This window comes from Geotrypetes seraphini, chromosome 7 (genome assembly GCF_902459505.1).
Source record: "Geotrypetes seraphini chromosome 7, aGeoSer1.1, whole genome shotgun sequence".
NCBI classification, from domain to species: domain Eukaryota; kingdom Metazoa; phylum Chordata; class Amphibia; order Gymnophiona; family Dermophiidae; genus Geotrypetes; species Geotrypetes seraphini.
The window spans coordinates 157,389,337-157,404,722 of NC_047090.1; the positions used below are offsets into that span (position 1 = coordinate 157,389,337).

At 43.1% G+C, this 15,386-nt stretch overlaps 1 protein-coding gene across 2 annotated transcripts in view; it reads left to right on the top strand.

The window, feature by feature from the left end:
- The first annotated feature begins 1,900 nt into the window (after positions 1-1,900).
- The window catches only part of PPP1R13B (protein phosphatase 1 regulatory subunit 13B), a 199,805-nt gene continuing 186,319 nt past the window's right edge, over positions 1,901-15,386 (top strand). For both annotated transcript variants that reach the window (XM_033952239.1, XM_033952240.1), the window contains exon 1: positions 1,901-2,566. In XM_033952239.1, coding sequence (XP_033808130.1) covers positions 2,558-2,566 — 9 coding nt within the window. In that variant the 5' untranslated portion in view covers positions 1,901-2,557. The remainder of the gene's footprint in view (positions 2,567-15,386) is intronic.

Consider the following 15,386-nt stretch of genomic DNA (forward strand, 5'->3'; position numbering starts at 1 on the left):
CTCTCTCCCAGGCCCCCAGTTTTTGTTTGTATGTCTCTCTGCCTGGCTCCCTGTTTTTCTTCTCTCTGTCTCTCTGCCTGGCCCCCTGTTTTTCTCTCTCTGTCGTTCTACCTGACCCCTGCCTTTCTTTCTGTCTCTCTCTCTTTCCTTGGCCACTGTATGGATGGCTGTCTTTCTTTCTGTCTGGCCCCCTATTTATCTTTCTGGCTGTCTCTCTCCCTGGCCCCCATTTTTTGTTTGTCTCTCTGTCTTTCTGCCTGGCTCCCTGTTTTTATTTCTCTCTGTCTCTCTGCCTGGCTCCCTGTTTTTCTTTCTGTCTGTCTCTCTGCCTGGCCCCCTGCCTGAATTTCTCTGTCTCTTCTGGCCCCCTTCTTTCTGTCGGCCTCCCAGCACACCCCTCCCTCCAAAGTAGCCCCCTTTCCCTCTCCCCCTTCACTTCCCTGAGCTGTATTTTTTTATTTTATTTTTTTACCTTGTAACAGCGGCTGCACACCCTGGAACCGACACTCTCCACTAACAGGAGAGAAAATGTCGGTGCTGCTGCTTAAAACCGCCACTGCCACTCTCCTGCTGGTCCACAAACCGCCAAATGCGCCTGAAGATGACCGCGCTGACAAAGCTCCACAGTCACGCGCCTTCAGCCACCGCGCGCGCCTCCAGCCCCTGCAAGCGCCGTGAGGTGTGAATTAGAATACTGCCACAGAAGCACACCTCACGGCGCTAGGACTCACGAATTTTCAAGAGCGCATGCGCGCTCTAGGATTGTATTATTATTGATGGAAAGGATTCAAAGAAAGTCCTGGGTAAGTAGATGGGAAGGGAAGGAAGGGGGGATTTGTTCAGAGATGTTTGAGGCTTGCATAGAACTAAAGCTACACTGACATTGGTATGGTAATCTTTGTTTGTTTTGAATTGTAAAATAAAAGATAAAAAGAAATGCAATTGGAAATAAAGAAGTACATAAAACAGGTAAATGAATGGGGGCAGGGCAAGGGGGTAGGGCAAGGCTAGAGGGCCCAGTGTACTTGTGTGCCTAGGAGCCCTGGAATAATTAATCCTGCCCTGCTGGCAATAGAAGCCATGTGCTCAATCATCCATGTATGCATCTCTCACCAAGTGACAGAAAATAATATGTAAATATTTACAGATTGTCACAAAATTGTCATAAAAATAATACAAAATAGTGTACATATTTTTGAAAAACAAACCTGCATAATGAATCTTTTTCTCTATTCAGGGCAATTTTTATTTTTTTTACAAGGACAGTGTAATGTGCTTTCTGCAAGAAGTAATAGAAAAGGCTGATGCTTTAAAAAATATTGAAAATTTGCTTAACGTGTATTTGAAACAGTCTAATATTATCACCTACAAGTTTGTTTTCTATTTTCTGCATGTTCTATAATAAAAACCAGTGTCAAGTAAATCATGTTTTTCTGGTACAGAGATGGAGAGTGTTCTGCCCCTATATTCATGGGAGCAGGCTGTTAGTGTTAAAGTGTGTGTTTAATATTGTTATTAATTTATGTGCCCTGTCAGTGGCAGGTTTATTCATGTGTGCCTTTAAACAATGAGTCTTCCAGGTCCCCTCTATGTACTATGGGACGCTTCATAGTGACACCGTAACCCTCCGGGGTAGAAGACTGAATCAGAATTATAAACCCTTTTTAGGGACTTGGAATTTATGACCCATACATATCCAAGAAGATTGTCAGCAACACACAATTAATGTGACAACTGTTAAGCGAAAGAAATCTGACGCATTCATCCTGTAATTACCATTAGAGTAACTTAACATAACGATCCTGCCTGTCCCGCGGGTATTTACAGGTGTACAGCTCCGCCCCCGCGCACGTGGCCATCCCTGCTGCCGATGCTGCTTCCCCCTCCACCACCTCTTGCAACAAGAAAAGGGGCGGGATAAGGCGCACCGAACGTTCTGTCCGCATTCCAGACATTCCGCCAGTGCTGTGCTGACGTCACGACAGGATTGACAGTTGGAACGGGAAAGACGGCGTTTTCCGCCTAGCAGCTTTCGGCCATTGTTGGAGCCATTTAGGAAGGGAAGTCGACCCCCATCCTCCCTCCTAACGCCCCCACACACGCTAGGACCCGGGAATAAGGAGACGAACAAGAAGCTCGGCGATGATTTCGTTTCCCCCTGTCTGAAAACACCAGCCCTTAGCTGTCAGGTGTTTTTGCCTGGGCGCCTAGCGCTCGTCCTTCTCCTCCTTCCCGGACTGGAGGTGGGAGGCGGGCCCCACTGAGCAGGGCGCCCGGAGAGGAGAGGGCGGAGCTTACGCTTGGTGTCCGCGAGCGTTGCGTCCTTTCCTTACCTGCTTGTCGCGCGAGGGGAGTTGAAGGCCTAGCGGCCGAGTGTGGTAAACCCGGGGGGCCCCAGAGCTCGCCGCTTCGCAGCTTGGGAGTGGCGACTAGGCAGCGATAAGGAGGGGAGGACCGGCGCTGTCGGCGGCTGACTCCGGCCGAGGAGCGAGGAAGTGCTACGAACCGGAGCGAAGCTGGGCGCCAGACACCGGCAGGGACCGCCACAGCTCCCGACATGATGCCGGTAAGTCTGGCGGATAATCCTTACAAAACACCTAATTTTATAGGCGATTAGAACAGTCTACTATCTAATTCTCGTCAGGAAAACTCACTGGAATATCTATTTTCCGGTTTATCTTATTTATCCTTTATTTTTGTATGTGTGGGTTTTTTGTTTTTTGTTTTTTTTTTTTTAACTACAAAGCTGAATGAAGTCTCTGCAATATTCTCTGTTGAAGCAGTCTTTACTCCGTATCATAAATCGGTGGTCTTTAGTAGTTAAGAAACATAAACGGTTTATTGATTTTGCAAAATGAACATTCATGATCCCGTTAGGTTTGTGAAAAAAACATGAAGTCTAGGGCACTTCTGTTATTGAAAAACGGGCAGGAAAGGGTTGGGTTGGGTTTGCTTTCAGAGAACTAGTCTCGATTATTATTATTTTTACTTTTAAAAACACACATATATAAACAAAAAATCAGGTGGCATTTGTTGTCCCATTGTTGCTGTGCCTTCGAATTATGAAAGTACAATGAAGTACTAACTTTGTTAAAAGTATTCTTTATGAATAGGTGTCCTTGGTGTCTTCTGTAAGTTTTGTAAAGTGCAGTCAGTTAAATATAGCTAGCTTCAGGATACATTTGGCCTGTAGTTTTGTAGAGCAAGCTTGATTTTGCTTTGTGATACATTTGTATTTATCAAAACAAGTTATCATGAAACTTGGGAATTTATTTTTTTTATTTATCATATTAAAAGACAGCTGACAGGAGATAAAGCAGTTATGGGCTCATAATTGAAAGTTAAATATGTCTAAAAACCCACCCAAGTTGGCATTTGGATGATCTAAAAGACAGGTCATCCAAGTGCCAATAATCAAAATGGCATTTTAGATGTACATTACATTAGAGATTTCTATTCCGCCATTACCTTGCGGTTCAAGGCGGATTACAAAAGAGATAAAAAAACGGAGGGTTACAATGGAAGAACATTTGTCCTTTCTAGAGAGGTAAAGAGTAGGTTATGTAGTTTCTGTGTGGCGGGAAGAGGGAGGGGGAAGGACGGTAAGTTTGAAGTTAGGGCTGTTTCAGGAATTTCTTGAAGAGTGTAGTTTTTATTTCTTTTCTGAACATCTTGTAGTCTGGTGTCGTTATCAGTAGATTGGAGATTTGGTTATCTAGTTTAGCTGCTTGAGTGGCCAGGAGGCCATCGTATATTTTTTTCCATTTTACTTCTTTGATCGAGGGGTGTGTGAATGGGGTGTGTGTTTTTCTATGTCTGATTGAGGTGGTTTGGATGAGGCGGTTGTACAGGTAGGTTGGACAGTCTCCGTTTAAGTCTTTAAATAACATACAGTAGAATTTAAATAGTATTCTTTCTTGGATTGGTAGCCAATGTGAGTTGATGTATGCTTCTGTAATATGGTTGTGTTTTCTCAATGAGTAGATGAGTCTCAGAGCTGTATTTTGGATTGTTTGTAGTTGTTTAATCATTGTAGCAGGGCAGGGGAGGTAGAGGATGTTGCAGTAATTTAGTAGATTTAGGATTAGGGATTGTACTATAAGCTGGAATTGTGTTTTTTTGAAGAATTTCCTGACTTGTCTTAGGTTTCTCATCATTGCGAAGGATTTCTGTATTGTTTTATTTATTTGCGGTTGCATGGTGCAGCATCGGTCTATAGTCATTCCTAGTAGTTTTATGGTAGTTTGAATGGGATAGTTGATTGTGTTAATTTCTATATTGGTTATGGTTGGGACTTTGGTTTGGTTGGGAGGATGAATTTAGTTTTGTCTGTGTTGTTTCAGTTTGTGATCTTTCATCCAGGTTGCTACTCTTTCTAGTGTTCGGTGTAGTGTGTTTGTCATTGCGATCTTTGGTTGATCAAAAGGTATGAGAATGGTAATGTCATCTGCATAACTGTAGGTGGTGATGCCTAGATTATCTAGGTATGTTCTGAGAGATGCAGTGTGTAGGTTGAAGAGAGTAGGGGATAGCGGCGATCCTTGTGGTACGCCGCAAGGGTTGGACCAAGGTTCAGATTTTTCTTTATCTGATTTTACTCTGTATGTTCTGGATTTTAGGAAGCCTTCAAACCAAGAGTATACTTTATCTGAGATGCCTATTGCATCCAAAATTTGCAGTAGGATGTTATGGTATACCAGGTCAAATGCTGCGGTAAGGTCTAGTTGTATGAGAAGCATTTTTTTTTCCTGTGCTGAGGTGTTGTCCGGCTGTGTCAATGAGGGAGCCTAGTAATGTCTCGGTGCTGAAGTTGGATCTGAAGCCAGATTGCGTGGGTTAAGTATATTATGGTCATCTAGATCAGTGGTTCCCAACCCTGTCCTGGAGGACCACCAGGCCAATCGGGTTTTCAGGCTAGCCCTAAAGAATATGAATGAGAGAGATTTGCATATAATGAAAGTGACAGGCATGCAAATCTGCTTCATGCATATTCATTAGGGCTATCCTGAAAACCCGATTGGCCTGGTGGTCTTCCAGGACAGGGTTAGGAATCACTGATCTAGATAGTTGGTGAGGTGTTTGGCTACTAGTCCTTCTGTCAGTTTGACATATAGAGGTATTGAGGCAATGGGTCTGTAGTTGGATGGTTGGTCTGTTGTATCCAGGGACTTTTTAGGCCGCTGAATCCCACTGTGCGCCCAGAACTGAAAGGGGTATTTTTGGAGGAGTGGTTAGGGTGGGATGTGGGCCGAACTAGACTTGGTCGTCCTGCAGGGATAATCAAAGGTTTGACAAGACTGCCTAGATGGAACTTATACGTTGTGATTTAGATGATGTAAAGACACGTATATGTGCCCAAAAGGTGACCAGAGAACCACTGCAGGGACAAAGGAAAGATCCCCCCTCCTATGATCACTGACCCTGTCGCACCCCACAAAGTTCAGAATAAAAACGTACATACCTGGCTCCGGAACATCAGCACTTGGCATAAGAAAGCCTAGTAGAGCTGCACAGAGGTGGCTAAAGTAGTCTGGGGGGTGGGCTAGTGAACCACAGAGAGGAGGACCCAGGCTCATAAGCCACTCTAACCACTACATTCATGGTGGAACATGTGAGCCCACCAAACCCCCCCAAAACCCTACTCTGCTGCCATATAGGTGGCACCTGTAACACATAAGGGCTATTGGGGTTATAGACAAGTGCGTTTAGTGGGTTTTAGGGGGCTCACCATACCCGGCTTAAACATCCCTGCGATCAACTCACTCCCTGCTAAAATCTCTGTTCTCAGCTCAGTGGGGCGGTACCTTTAAAGGTTTATATAGCCCCATTTATCCATTCTGTTTCAGTAGGGCTATCATTTGATCTAATATACACTTCTGTCTTTTGATTCATTGACTGACAGGGTTTTCACCCAACTCGGCTTTATACCTCCTGGCAATCAACTCACTCCCTGCCAAAATCCCTCCTCCCAGCTCACTGGAGAGGAACCTTTAAAGGTTTATATAGCCCCATTCATCTCTTCTTTTTAATTAGGGCTTTCAACTACTCTACATACATATCTTCTCTCTTTTGATTCATTGACTAACAGGATTTTCAATCAACCCGGCTAAAAGATCCCTGCAATCAACTCAATAAGGGAGTTCTGGTGAGATGTTTATGTGGCACCCTTTTTGTGAAGTTCACAGCAGTGCCTTGTAAAATGCCCCACTGCTCTCTTGCCATGTCTGGGGTGGCCTGTTCATATCAATGCTGGCTTCTCCCATGTCCAAAAGGTCTTGTTCTTGTCTTTTGGGACTTGGACAAATTTTTGGTCGAGAATATGGTATAAAGATAGACGTAGTGGCGGTCTGGATGATCAAATGCATGGACATACAGTATATAGATAGATGATTTTTGAATATTTGGATGTACTTTTTGAGCATGGACATTTTGCCACTGCCGACTTTGGGCGACTAGCGCCCTACATCCAAAGTGGACTTAGACGTTTCTTTTGATTATACCCCTCTTAGTATTTTTGCTTTAAATGTTGTTGTTGTTTTACCTGTTTCCTCATTTCATGTTGGCACATGACTTCATTATGGAAGAGGTTATGTGCATGAAGTACAGGGGGATTAACAGTTGATAAAGGCTAGCAGGCTATCTGGTTTATGTATTTGTGGGGGTTTTTTTTTTTTAAAGACTTAAGCACTTTTTTAAAACTTTATTATTTATTGAAATTTTAATTTTACATGATGAAATAAACAATCATTCAGAAATTAGCAAGGTACAAGAAAAATTTCAGAAGAAAAAGAAAAACAATACAGACAATAAATTTCAACTGTACACACGTTGCTAATTAGTCCACAATACTTGGGGAGTGCTAAAATTTAAAAGAACGGAATTACAGTGCTCCCCCGGTCATTCGCGGTCGACGATTCGCAGTCCCAGTCATTCATGGTATTTTCCAACCGTGAATGACCGGGCAGGAGAGGACAGCTGGAGAGGCAGGAGAGAGCAGCCGGAGAGCTGGCGAGTGAAGGAAATCACACGCGGTATACTCTGACCGCCTCTTCCTGCACTAAAGTCGGGCCTCACCAATCAGGAGCTGCCCTCTCCTGTCTCCCCAGGTTAAAACTGTATTCGCGGTTTTTCAAGATTCTTGGGGGTTCCTGGAACGGAACCCCCGTGAATATTGGGGGAGTACTGTAGTTTTAAATCATATCATAAGGAAAAGAAAGAAGGCGTCTGTCATGGATCCTTCCATATTAAGTTGAAGTACTCGGTTGAACATTAGAGGGAGTACTTGAGGATACTACTGCTTTTCCAGAAATAAATTTAGACAATTGTGAGGGTTCAAAAAACACATATCTTGAACCCTGAAATATAATTAAACATTTACAGGGATATTGTAGAAAATATTTTGCACCCAGCTGTACTACTTGAGGACATAACAACAAAAATTGTCATCTCTTCTTTTGGGTGACCTTAGCCACATCAGGATACATGCGGATTTTCTGATTTAGAAACAAAACTTTCTGATACTTGAAAAATAATTTTAGTAACCATTACCTGTCAGAGTCCAGTGCCAGTTGTATTAACAATGTTGCTAGTGACACTGCCTCAGCCTCTGATCTTTCTAGAAAATTTGTTAAGTCCAGACTGTCTATTGATAGACCCTGCTGGGCTGAGGAACTTTTCTTCTTCCCCAAAGGGATGTAATATATTTTTGAGATCGGTGGGTATGAGGTTTCAGGAATTTTTAACACCTCTTAAACATGTCAATAGCTGGTACAGATATCATTTTAGGAAAATTTATTAGTCTTAAATTGTGTCATCTGACATCTAGTCTCTAATTTATAATGAATGTTTCCACTGTCTTTACTCCAAGTGTGACCTTGGGCTTCAACCATTTCTAATTGGATAGTTGTTCATTAACTTTGTTCTCCAAGGCATTAATTCTTTCTTTTGTTACACCTGAATCAGTCAGTATTTCTTTACACTGGGAAGAAATTTGTTGGATTAGGGTCCCCCAAAGATAACTGTAATGCTCCTATCATGTCCCAAATTGTATCCAAATTAACCACAACTGGTCTTGGTAATATAGTTAATAGAACTTGTGAACCCAAACTTCTCTACTCACTGAGTTCAAATTTTAGGGAATAGCAGGTAGAATTCCCTTTCGGTCTTCCCCTGATGTTAAAACCGTTCCCCGATGATAATAGAGGCTTTGCTGGAGCCGCGAAATCCTTCCGTCGGCCACTACCACCAGGCAAAGATTCCTCACTCTCACTTCCTGGCACCAAATCTGGTGACGAGTGCAATTGCGGCTGCGTCGGAGGGTTTTAAGCTTCAGGAGAGAGGCTGATAGCTTCAAAAGAGGCCTGGAGATCTGATTCCCTCCTCGCGCTGAAGCATTTTCCTCCTGAATTATTGAGGGTCCATGCTCCACATAATGATCCATCGGACCAGGTAAATTTTCAGTCCCGTTTTCAGATGGAAAACCCTGGGTCTTTGACTTCCTTTTTACCATTGCTCCGTTAGTTAGCATGACGGTGTTGTGGAGACTTCAAGGCACCATCTTGCCTAAGCTTCTCCCCACTTAACCACTTTTTTAAATTGATTCACCTAAAATGGTATAGTATAGTTCAGTGGTCTCAAATTCAAACTCTTTGTGGGGCCACAAAGAAAAAATAGTTAATGTTTTATTAAAGAAATGACAGTTTTGCATGAGGTAAAACTCTTTATAGTTTCTAAATCTTTCCTTTAACAGCTAAAGGAAAGATTTCTAAACTATAAAGAGTTTTACCTTATGCAAAATTGTCATTTCTTTAATAAGACATTAACTATTTTTTTCTGCGGCCCTCCAAGTACCCTATTTTTTCTGCAGCCCTCACATTTAAAGTTTAATGTCTTTCCTTTCTCAAAACTGACACATTTCAATCACTATATTGAAAATAAAATCATTTTCCCTACCTTTGTTGGCTGGTGACTTTATTTTTCTGTGTTTGTAACTATGTTTCCAGGACCTTCTTGTCCTTTGACTGTTTTTCTCTCCGTCTTCACTTTCTGCTTTGCATCCATCTTTGGCATTAACTTAATATTCAATTTTTGTGCTTTCTTTTCAAAATCTACGGTTCCATGTCTTCTCTTCCAAACCCCCCAACCCCCCTCCAACAGCAGCGCGAACACTAACCAATAAAGTGGAGGGGTGTCACCCCAAACCCCCGTCAGAGCTCTTTAAAAATTACTTTTTCCCCCCGCACGCTTTTGTCTTGCGCCAAATTGTCGGCGCTGGATTGTCAGCGCGCTGATGTCTTGCGCTCCACTGTCTATGAACCCCTTCTGCTGCACCTAAGGCTACTCAGCCTTTTTGACTGTTTAAAACAGAGCATAACCTCTACTGTTCTGCCTCTGACTTCTCTTCTCCCTATAGGAGTTCGTCTCCATCATTTTTACCACCGATGGATGACCATTACATCCGATCTCTGGGTGCTGACTATCATCAAGGAAGGATACTCTCTTCATTTCACTCAGGTTCCATCAGAGTTTCCTCCGAGAGAGTATCCTTCCAATCCTTCCCAGACCGCCCTTCTTCTTTAGGAAGCTCAAGCTCTGCTTCATCTCCATGCCATCGAACCAGTTCCTTTGGAACAGCAGAACAGGGGTTTTTACTCCCGTTACTTCCTTGTTCCGAAGAAGACGGGCGATCTGCGGCCCATTCTGGATCTCAGGGCTCTCAACCAGTTTTGAATGTTATCCCTGGCATCCTTTTATCCCCTTCTCGAGCAGAACGACTGGTTATGCTCTCTGGATCTCAAGGAGGCCTACACTCATATCCGGCCTCCGTTAATATCTCAGATTTTGGGTGGAGAATCTGCATTATCAATACAGAGTGCTGCCCTTCGGCCTGGCTTCATCTCCCAGAGTGTTCACCAAGTGCCTGGTAGTGGTAGCAGCATCTCTAAGGAACCATGCTCTTACGTCTGCTCGCAGGGTCAGGGAGCTACAAGCTTTAGTAGAGGACCCACCTTTCACAGTATTCCATCATGACAAGGTGGTCCTCCGTACTCATCCTAAATTCTTGCCTAAAATTGTTTCAGAATTTTATCTCAACCAATCCATTGTACTTCCAGTGTTTTCCCAAAGCTTCATTCTCATCCTGGAGAAACAGCTCTGCATACTCTGGACTGTAAACGTGCTTTAGCTTTTTACTTGCAACGCACTCAACCACATAGATCTGTTCCTCAACTTTTTGTCTCCTTTGATATGAACAAGTTGGGACACCCGATTTCTAAGCGTACCATCTCCAACTGGATGGCTGTTTGTATCTCCTGCTATGCTCAGGCTGGACTGAATCTACAGAGTTGAGTCACAGCCCACAAAGTCAGAGCCATGGCATCTTCAGTAGCTTCCTCAGATCTACTTCTATTGAGAAAATTTGCAAAGCTGCCACATGTTCTCGGTTCATACTTTCACCTCTCATTATTATCTGGATGTTTTCTCCAGACGGGATGGCCATTTTGGCCAGGCAGTATTACAAAATGTATTCTCCTAAATTTCCAACATTCCCACCATCCCATTCTGGTTAGCTTGGAGGTCACCCACATGTGATAATAGGCTGCCTGCTTGTCCTGGGATAAAGCACAGTTACTTACCGCAACAGATGTTATCCAGGGACAGCAGGCAGCTATTCTCACAACCTACCCACCTCCTCTGGTTGGTTTCTCTGCTAGCTATCTGAACTGAGGATATGCACCCTGTGCTGGGTGGGAAGGCACTTGCGCATGCGTGATGCAGCAGAATCGAAACTTCTGAGTTTCTTCAAGCAAGTTTGCTTGCGAGGCTGTCTGCATCCGGGCTCCGTGGATGACATCACCCACATGTGAGAATAGCTGCCTGCTGTCCCTGGATAACACCTGTTACGGTAAGTAACTGTGCTTTTTGGTCTTAAGGCAGGAAACAAAACTTTCTTGTTGCTATCCCTGTAAATGTTTGGTCCTCTGTGCTGGAATAAAGTATGTTTTCTTTCCTGCAGAATAATTGAAGGTGTTCCTAGATTTGAAGAAGATTTAAGTTGGGTCTGAAATAAGAGCTGTTAGCAACTAGTTAAAGGATTTATCTCATATTATTGCCTTTACTTATAAGGTTGTTTTCTTTGATATACTCCTTTTGTTCCCTTTCCTCCCCCTCACTTTTGTGGTCTAAGGAGAACTGATATTGTTTTTTAATTATGTATATGAAAATATTTCTGTTCATGTGTTTTTTAACAAGTTTATACTTGTGATATACAGTAAATACAATAACAAGCATCTGACAACCTGGGAAAGCTGCATGGAATATTGCTACTTTAGGGGGATATTCTATTTGTGGCCTTGATTAGCCACTGTTGGGAACAGGATTTTGGTTTAGATGAACTTTTGAAATCTTCCCCAGTATGGCAATTATGTTCTTATGACCAAAACACAAATATGGACATCTTCCCACATAAAGGTTTATTAAATAACTAATACTATAAAGGACAGCTACTGCCCATCTTTTAGGGCCTCTATATACAGTAATGAGGGTGGCCCCCCCTAAAAAAATCTGAACTGCTGGCATTTTCCTTATTTTTAATAACAATTATCCACAGCTGTAGCATTTACAAGACAGAATACCTGCTTGGTCATAGGGCCTTCTTAACTGGGTCCATAGGAAAAATGGATTTCTTAGCAGATGCTAATTTGTCCTTTTCTAGGACTAGCCTGGTATTCCCTGCTATTTTTCGGCCTCAGCTACGTGCAAGTGGTGGCACTCTGTGCCAGAATTAGTCTCTTAAACTGTTAGCCACTAATCTCCAACTATGTAAGTTCCACTCAATTTGTAGCATCTTTCTAATCATTGTAAACTGCATAGAACTTCACGGTCTTGCGGGATATAAACTGTTATTATTATTATTATTCTCCTAGGACAAGCAGGCAGCATGTGGGCGATGTTATCCATGGAGCCCGGTATGGATAGTGTTAGTGTAGTGCTATCCAATCTTTTGCATTGAATGTCACATGTATGACTTTCTCCCCCTTGGCGAGAAGTTATATGTGTGTGCTCGCTGCAAAGAGCTCTTAGATCTCAGAGAACGAGTACGTTCCCTTGAGGCTAGAGTGGTAGACTTGGAGGAGCTGAGGGAGACAGAGAGGTACATAGAGGAGACCTACAGGGATGTTGTAGAGAAGTCCCACCTCCAGTCTGGTAGCCCCTGTGCTGCCTTGGAGGATAGAAGTCTCTTTGAAGGAAAGCATCACTGTGGTGAAGTAGGAAATAATCCTGTAGTTAGGACCTGCCCACCAAAGAATGCAATATCCTCTCGCACCGAGGATGTGTCTCCAGGGGCTTCTACCCAGGAGGGAAAAGTTAGGACAGCGGTCGTAGTTGATGATTCGATTATTAGGCATGTAGATAGCTGGATGGCTGGTGGGCGTGAGGATTGCCTGGTCACTTGCCTGCCTAGTGTGAAGGTGGCAGACCTCATGCGTCACATTGATAGGATTTTAGATAGTGCTGGGGAGGAGACAGCTGTCGTGGTACATGTAGGTATCAATGACATAGGAAAATGTGGGAGGGAGTTTCTGGAAGCCAAATTTAGACTCTTAGGTAGAAAGCTGAAATCCAGATTTTTAGAAATGCTCCCAGTTCCACGCGCAGGACCCAAGAGGCTGGTAGAGCTCCAAAGTCTCAATGCATGGTTGAGACGATGATGCAGGGATAAGGGATTTAGATTTGTTAAGAACTGGGCAACCTTCTGGGAAAGGGGGAGCTTGTTCCAAAAGGACGGACTCTACCTTAACTGGGATGGAACCAGGCTGCTGGCGCTAATGTTTAAAAAGGAGATAGAGCAGCTTTTAAAATGAGATGTGGGGGAAAGCCAACTCGCCCAGGAGCAGATGGTTCTGTGTGAGGTATCCTTGTAGGATATTATTGAAACAGGATATTTAGGGAGTCTCAGTAGAGAAGTTCCAATAATGGTGAAAGAAAGCCAGGAGGGTTTAAGAGGAAGGCAAAGTAAAAGACTCAAATTTTCCTTGTCTTCCCTGTAGTTGCAAGGAAAAAACACAGTTTGAAGTGTCTATATGCAAATGCTAGAAGCCTAAAAAATAAAATAGGAGAGTTAAGAGTATATAGCACTGAATGATGAGAGAGATATAATAGGCATCTTGGAGACCTAGTGGAAGGAGGACAATCAATGGGATACTGTGTTACCTGGGTACAAATTATATCGCAAGGATAGAGTAGATCAAATTGGAGGGGGGGTTGCGCTATACGTTAAAGAGGGAATTGAATCAAATAAAATAAACATTCTGCATGACATAGATGGCAGTTTGGAATCCTTAAGGATAGACATTCCATGTGTGAAGGGAAGGAATATAAAGGTTGGGACAAAATGAGCAGACAGATGAAGAAATATTTTCAGAAATTAAGAAAGATGAAGAAATATTTTCAGAAATTAAGAAAAATGGAGAAATGAGCAACACTATAATAATTGGTGATTTCAATTGCCCCATTATTGACTGGTTAAATGTTACATCAGGGAGTGCTAGGGAGGTGAAATTCCTAGACGTCATAAATGACTGCTTCTTGGAGCAACTGGTGCGGGAATCGACAAGAGGGAGTGATGTTTTAGATTTGGTCCTTAGTGGAATGCAAGACATAGTACAGGAGTTAACTGTGTTGGGTCCGCTGGGAAACAGTGATCATAACGTGATCAAATTTAAGCTGATACTGGGAGTAACGTCATAAAAGAAATCTACTGTAGGTGCATTTAATTTTTGAAAGGGTGACAATGAGAAAATGAGGAAAATGGTTATAAAGAAGCTAAAAGGATCAGTTGCAAAGGTTAGGATTGTAAACCACGCATGGATGTCATTTAACAATACCGTCGTGGAAGTCCACGTATCGGCAAAGGTGGAAACGAGAGCCGGTGTGGTTAAAAAGTGAAGTGAAAGAGGCTGTTAGAGCAAAAAAAATAATTTAAAGAATGGAAAAAGGATCCGAATGAAGAAAATAAGAAGAAACACAAGCATTGGCAAGTTAGATGCAAAGCATTGATAAAGACAGCTAAGAAAGAATATGAAGAGAAACTTGCAAAAGAGGCAAAAACTCAGCAATTTTTTTAGGTACATCAGAAGCAGAAAACCTGTGAGGGAATCTGTGGGACCGTTGGATGATCAAGGAGCGAAAGGGGTGCTCAGGGAGGATAAGGCCATAGCAGAAAGACTGAATTCTTTGCTTCAGGTTTTATTGAAGAAGATGTAAGAGATCTACCTGAACCGGAAATGGTATTCAAGGGTGATGATGTGGAAGAACTGAAAGAAATCTCGGTGAATCTGGAAGATGTACTGAGCCAAATTGACAAGTTAAAAAGTGATAAATCACCAGGACCGGATGGTATACATCCCAGGGTACTAAAAGAATTCAAACATGAAATTGCTGACCTGCTGTTAGTGATCTGTAACCTGTTGCTAAAATCGTCTGTAGTACCTGAAGATTGGAGGGTGGCCAATGTTATGCCGATTTTTAAAAAGGGCTCCAGGGGGAGATCTGGGAAATTACAGACTGGTAAGCCTCATTTTGGTGCCGGGACTAAAAACTAAAAGTACTAATATGTACAAATGAAAGCCCAAGATTCAAGACTCTGCATGCAGTACAACCCCAGAGAAAAAGAAACAAATGCATTTCTTCCGTAACAGTGCAAAATACAGACAGCAGATGTAAATCAATCACTAATTCAAAACTAAAATCATTCCCCCTACCTTTATTGTCTCCCTCCCTCCCTCCATGCTGTGCCTTAATTTCTTGCCTGCTCCCTCCTGGCCATTTTATGCCATCCCTGGTGTTATCTTCAGGCCGGCTCCCTCTTCCTCAGTGACGCAGTGCACAAAGGCGCGGGCAGAGGCTCCTCGTGCGTCCTGCGCCTCATCCAGATGCATTCCCTCTGACGTTGCGATGTCAGAGAGAAGGCTTCCAGTTCAGGTGCAGGGCGCACGTAGGAGCCATTGCCCGCAGCTTTGTGCACTGCAGAAGTGAAGAAGAAGGAGCCGACCTGAAGATAACGCTGTATCAATCGCACCGCAGACTGGTGGCTGAAGAACACTATCTCAGGCCCAATGCACGTGCTGGCACTGCGGATCAGCAAGAAATTTCTGTGGACTGGCACCAGTCTGTGGATTGGCGATTGAAGAACACTGATCTAGAGCATCAGCTATGTCTATTGCCATGAGATGACTGGCCTGATTTTGGGTCTCTGACCTTGATATAAGCGTCCAAGATTGCTTAGCCAATATTCCTTGTTTAGGAGAAGAATTGTTTGGGGATAAAGTTGAGGATGCGACACAAAGATTTACTTAACATGAGCAGTTATGGGCTACTTTAGCGGG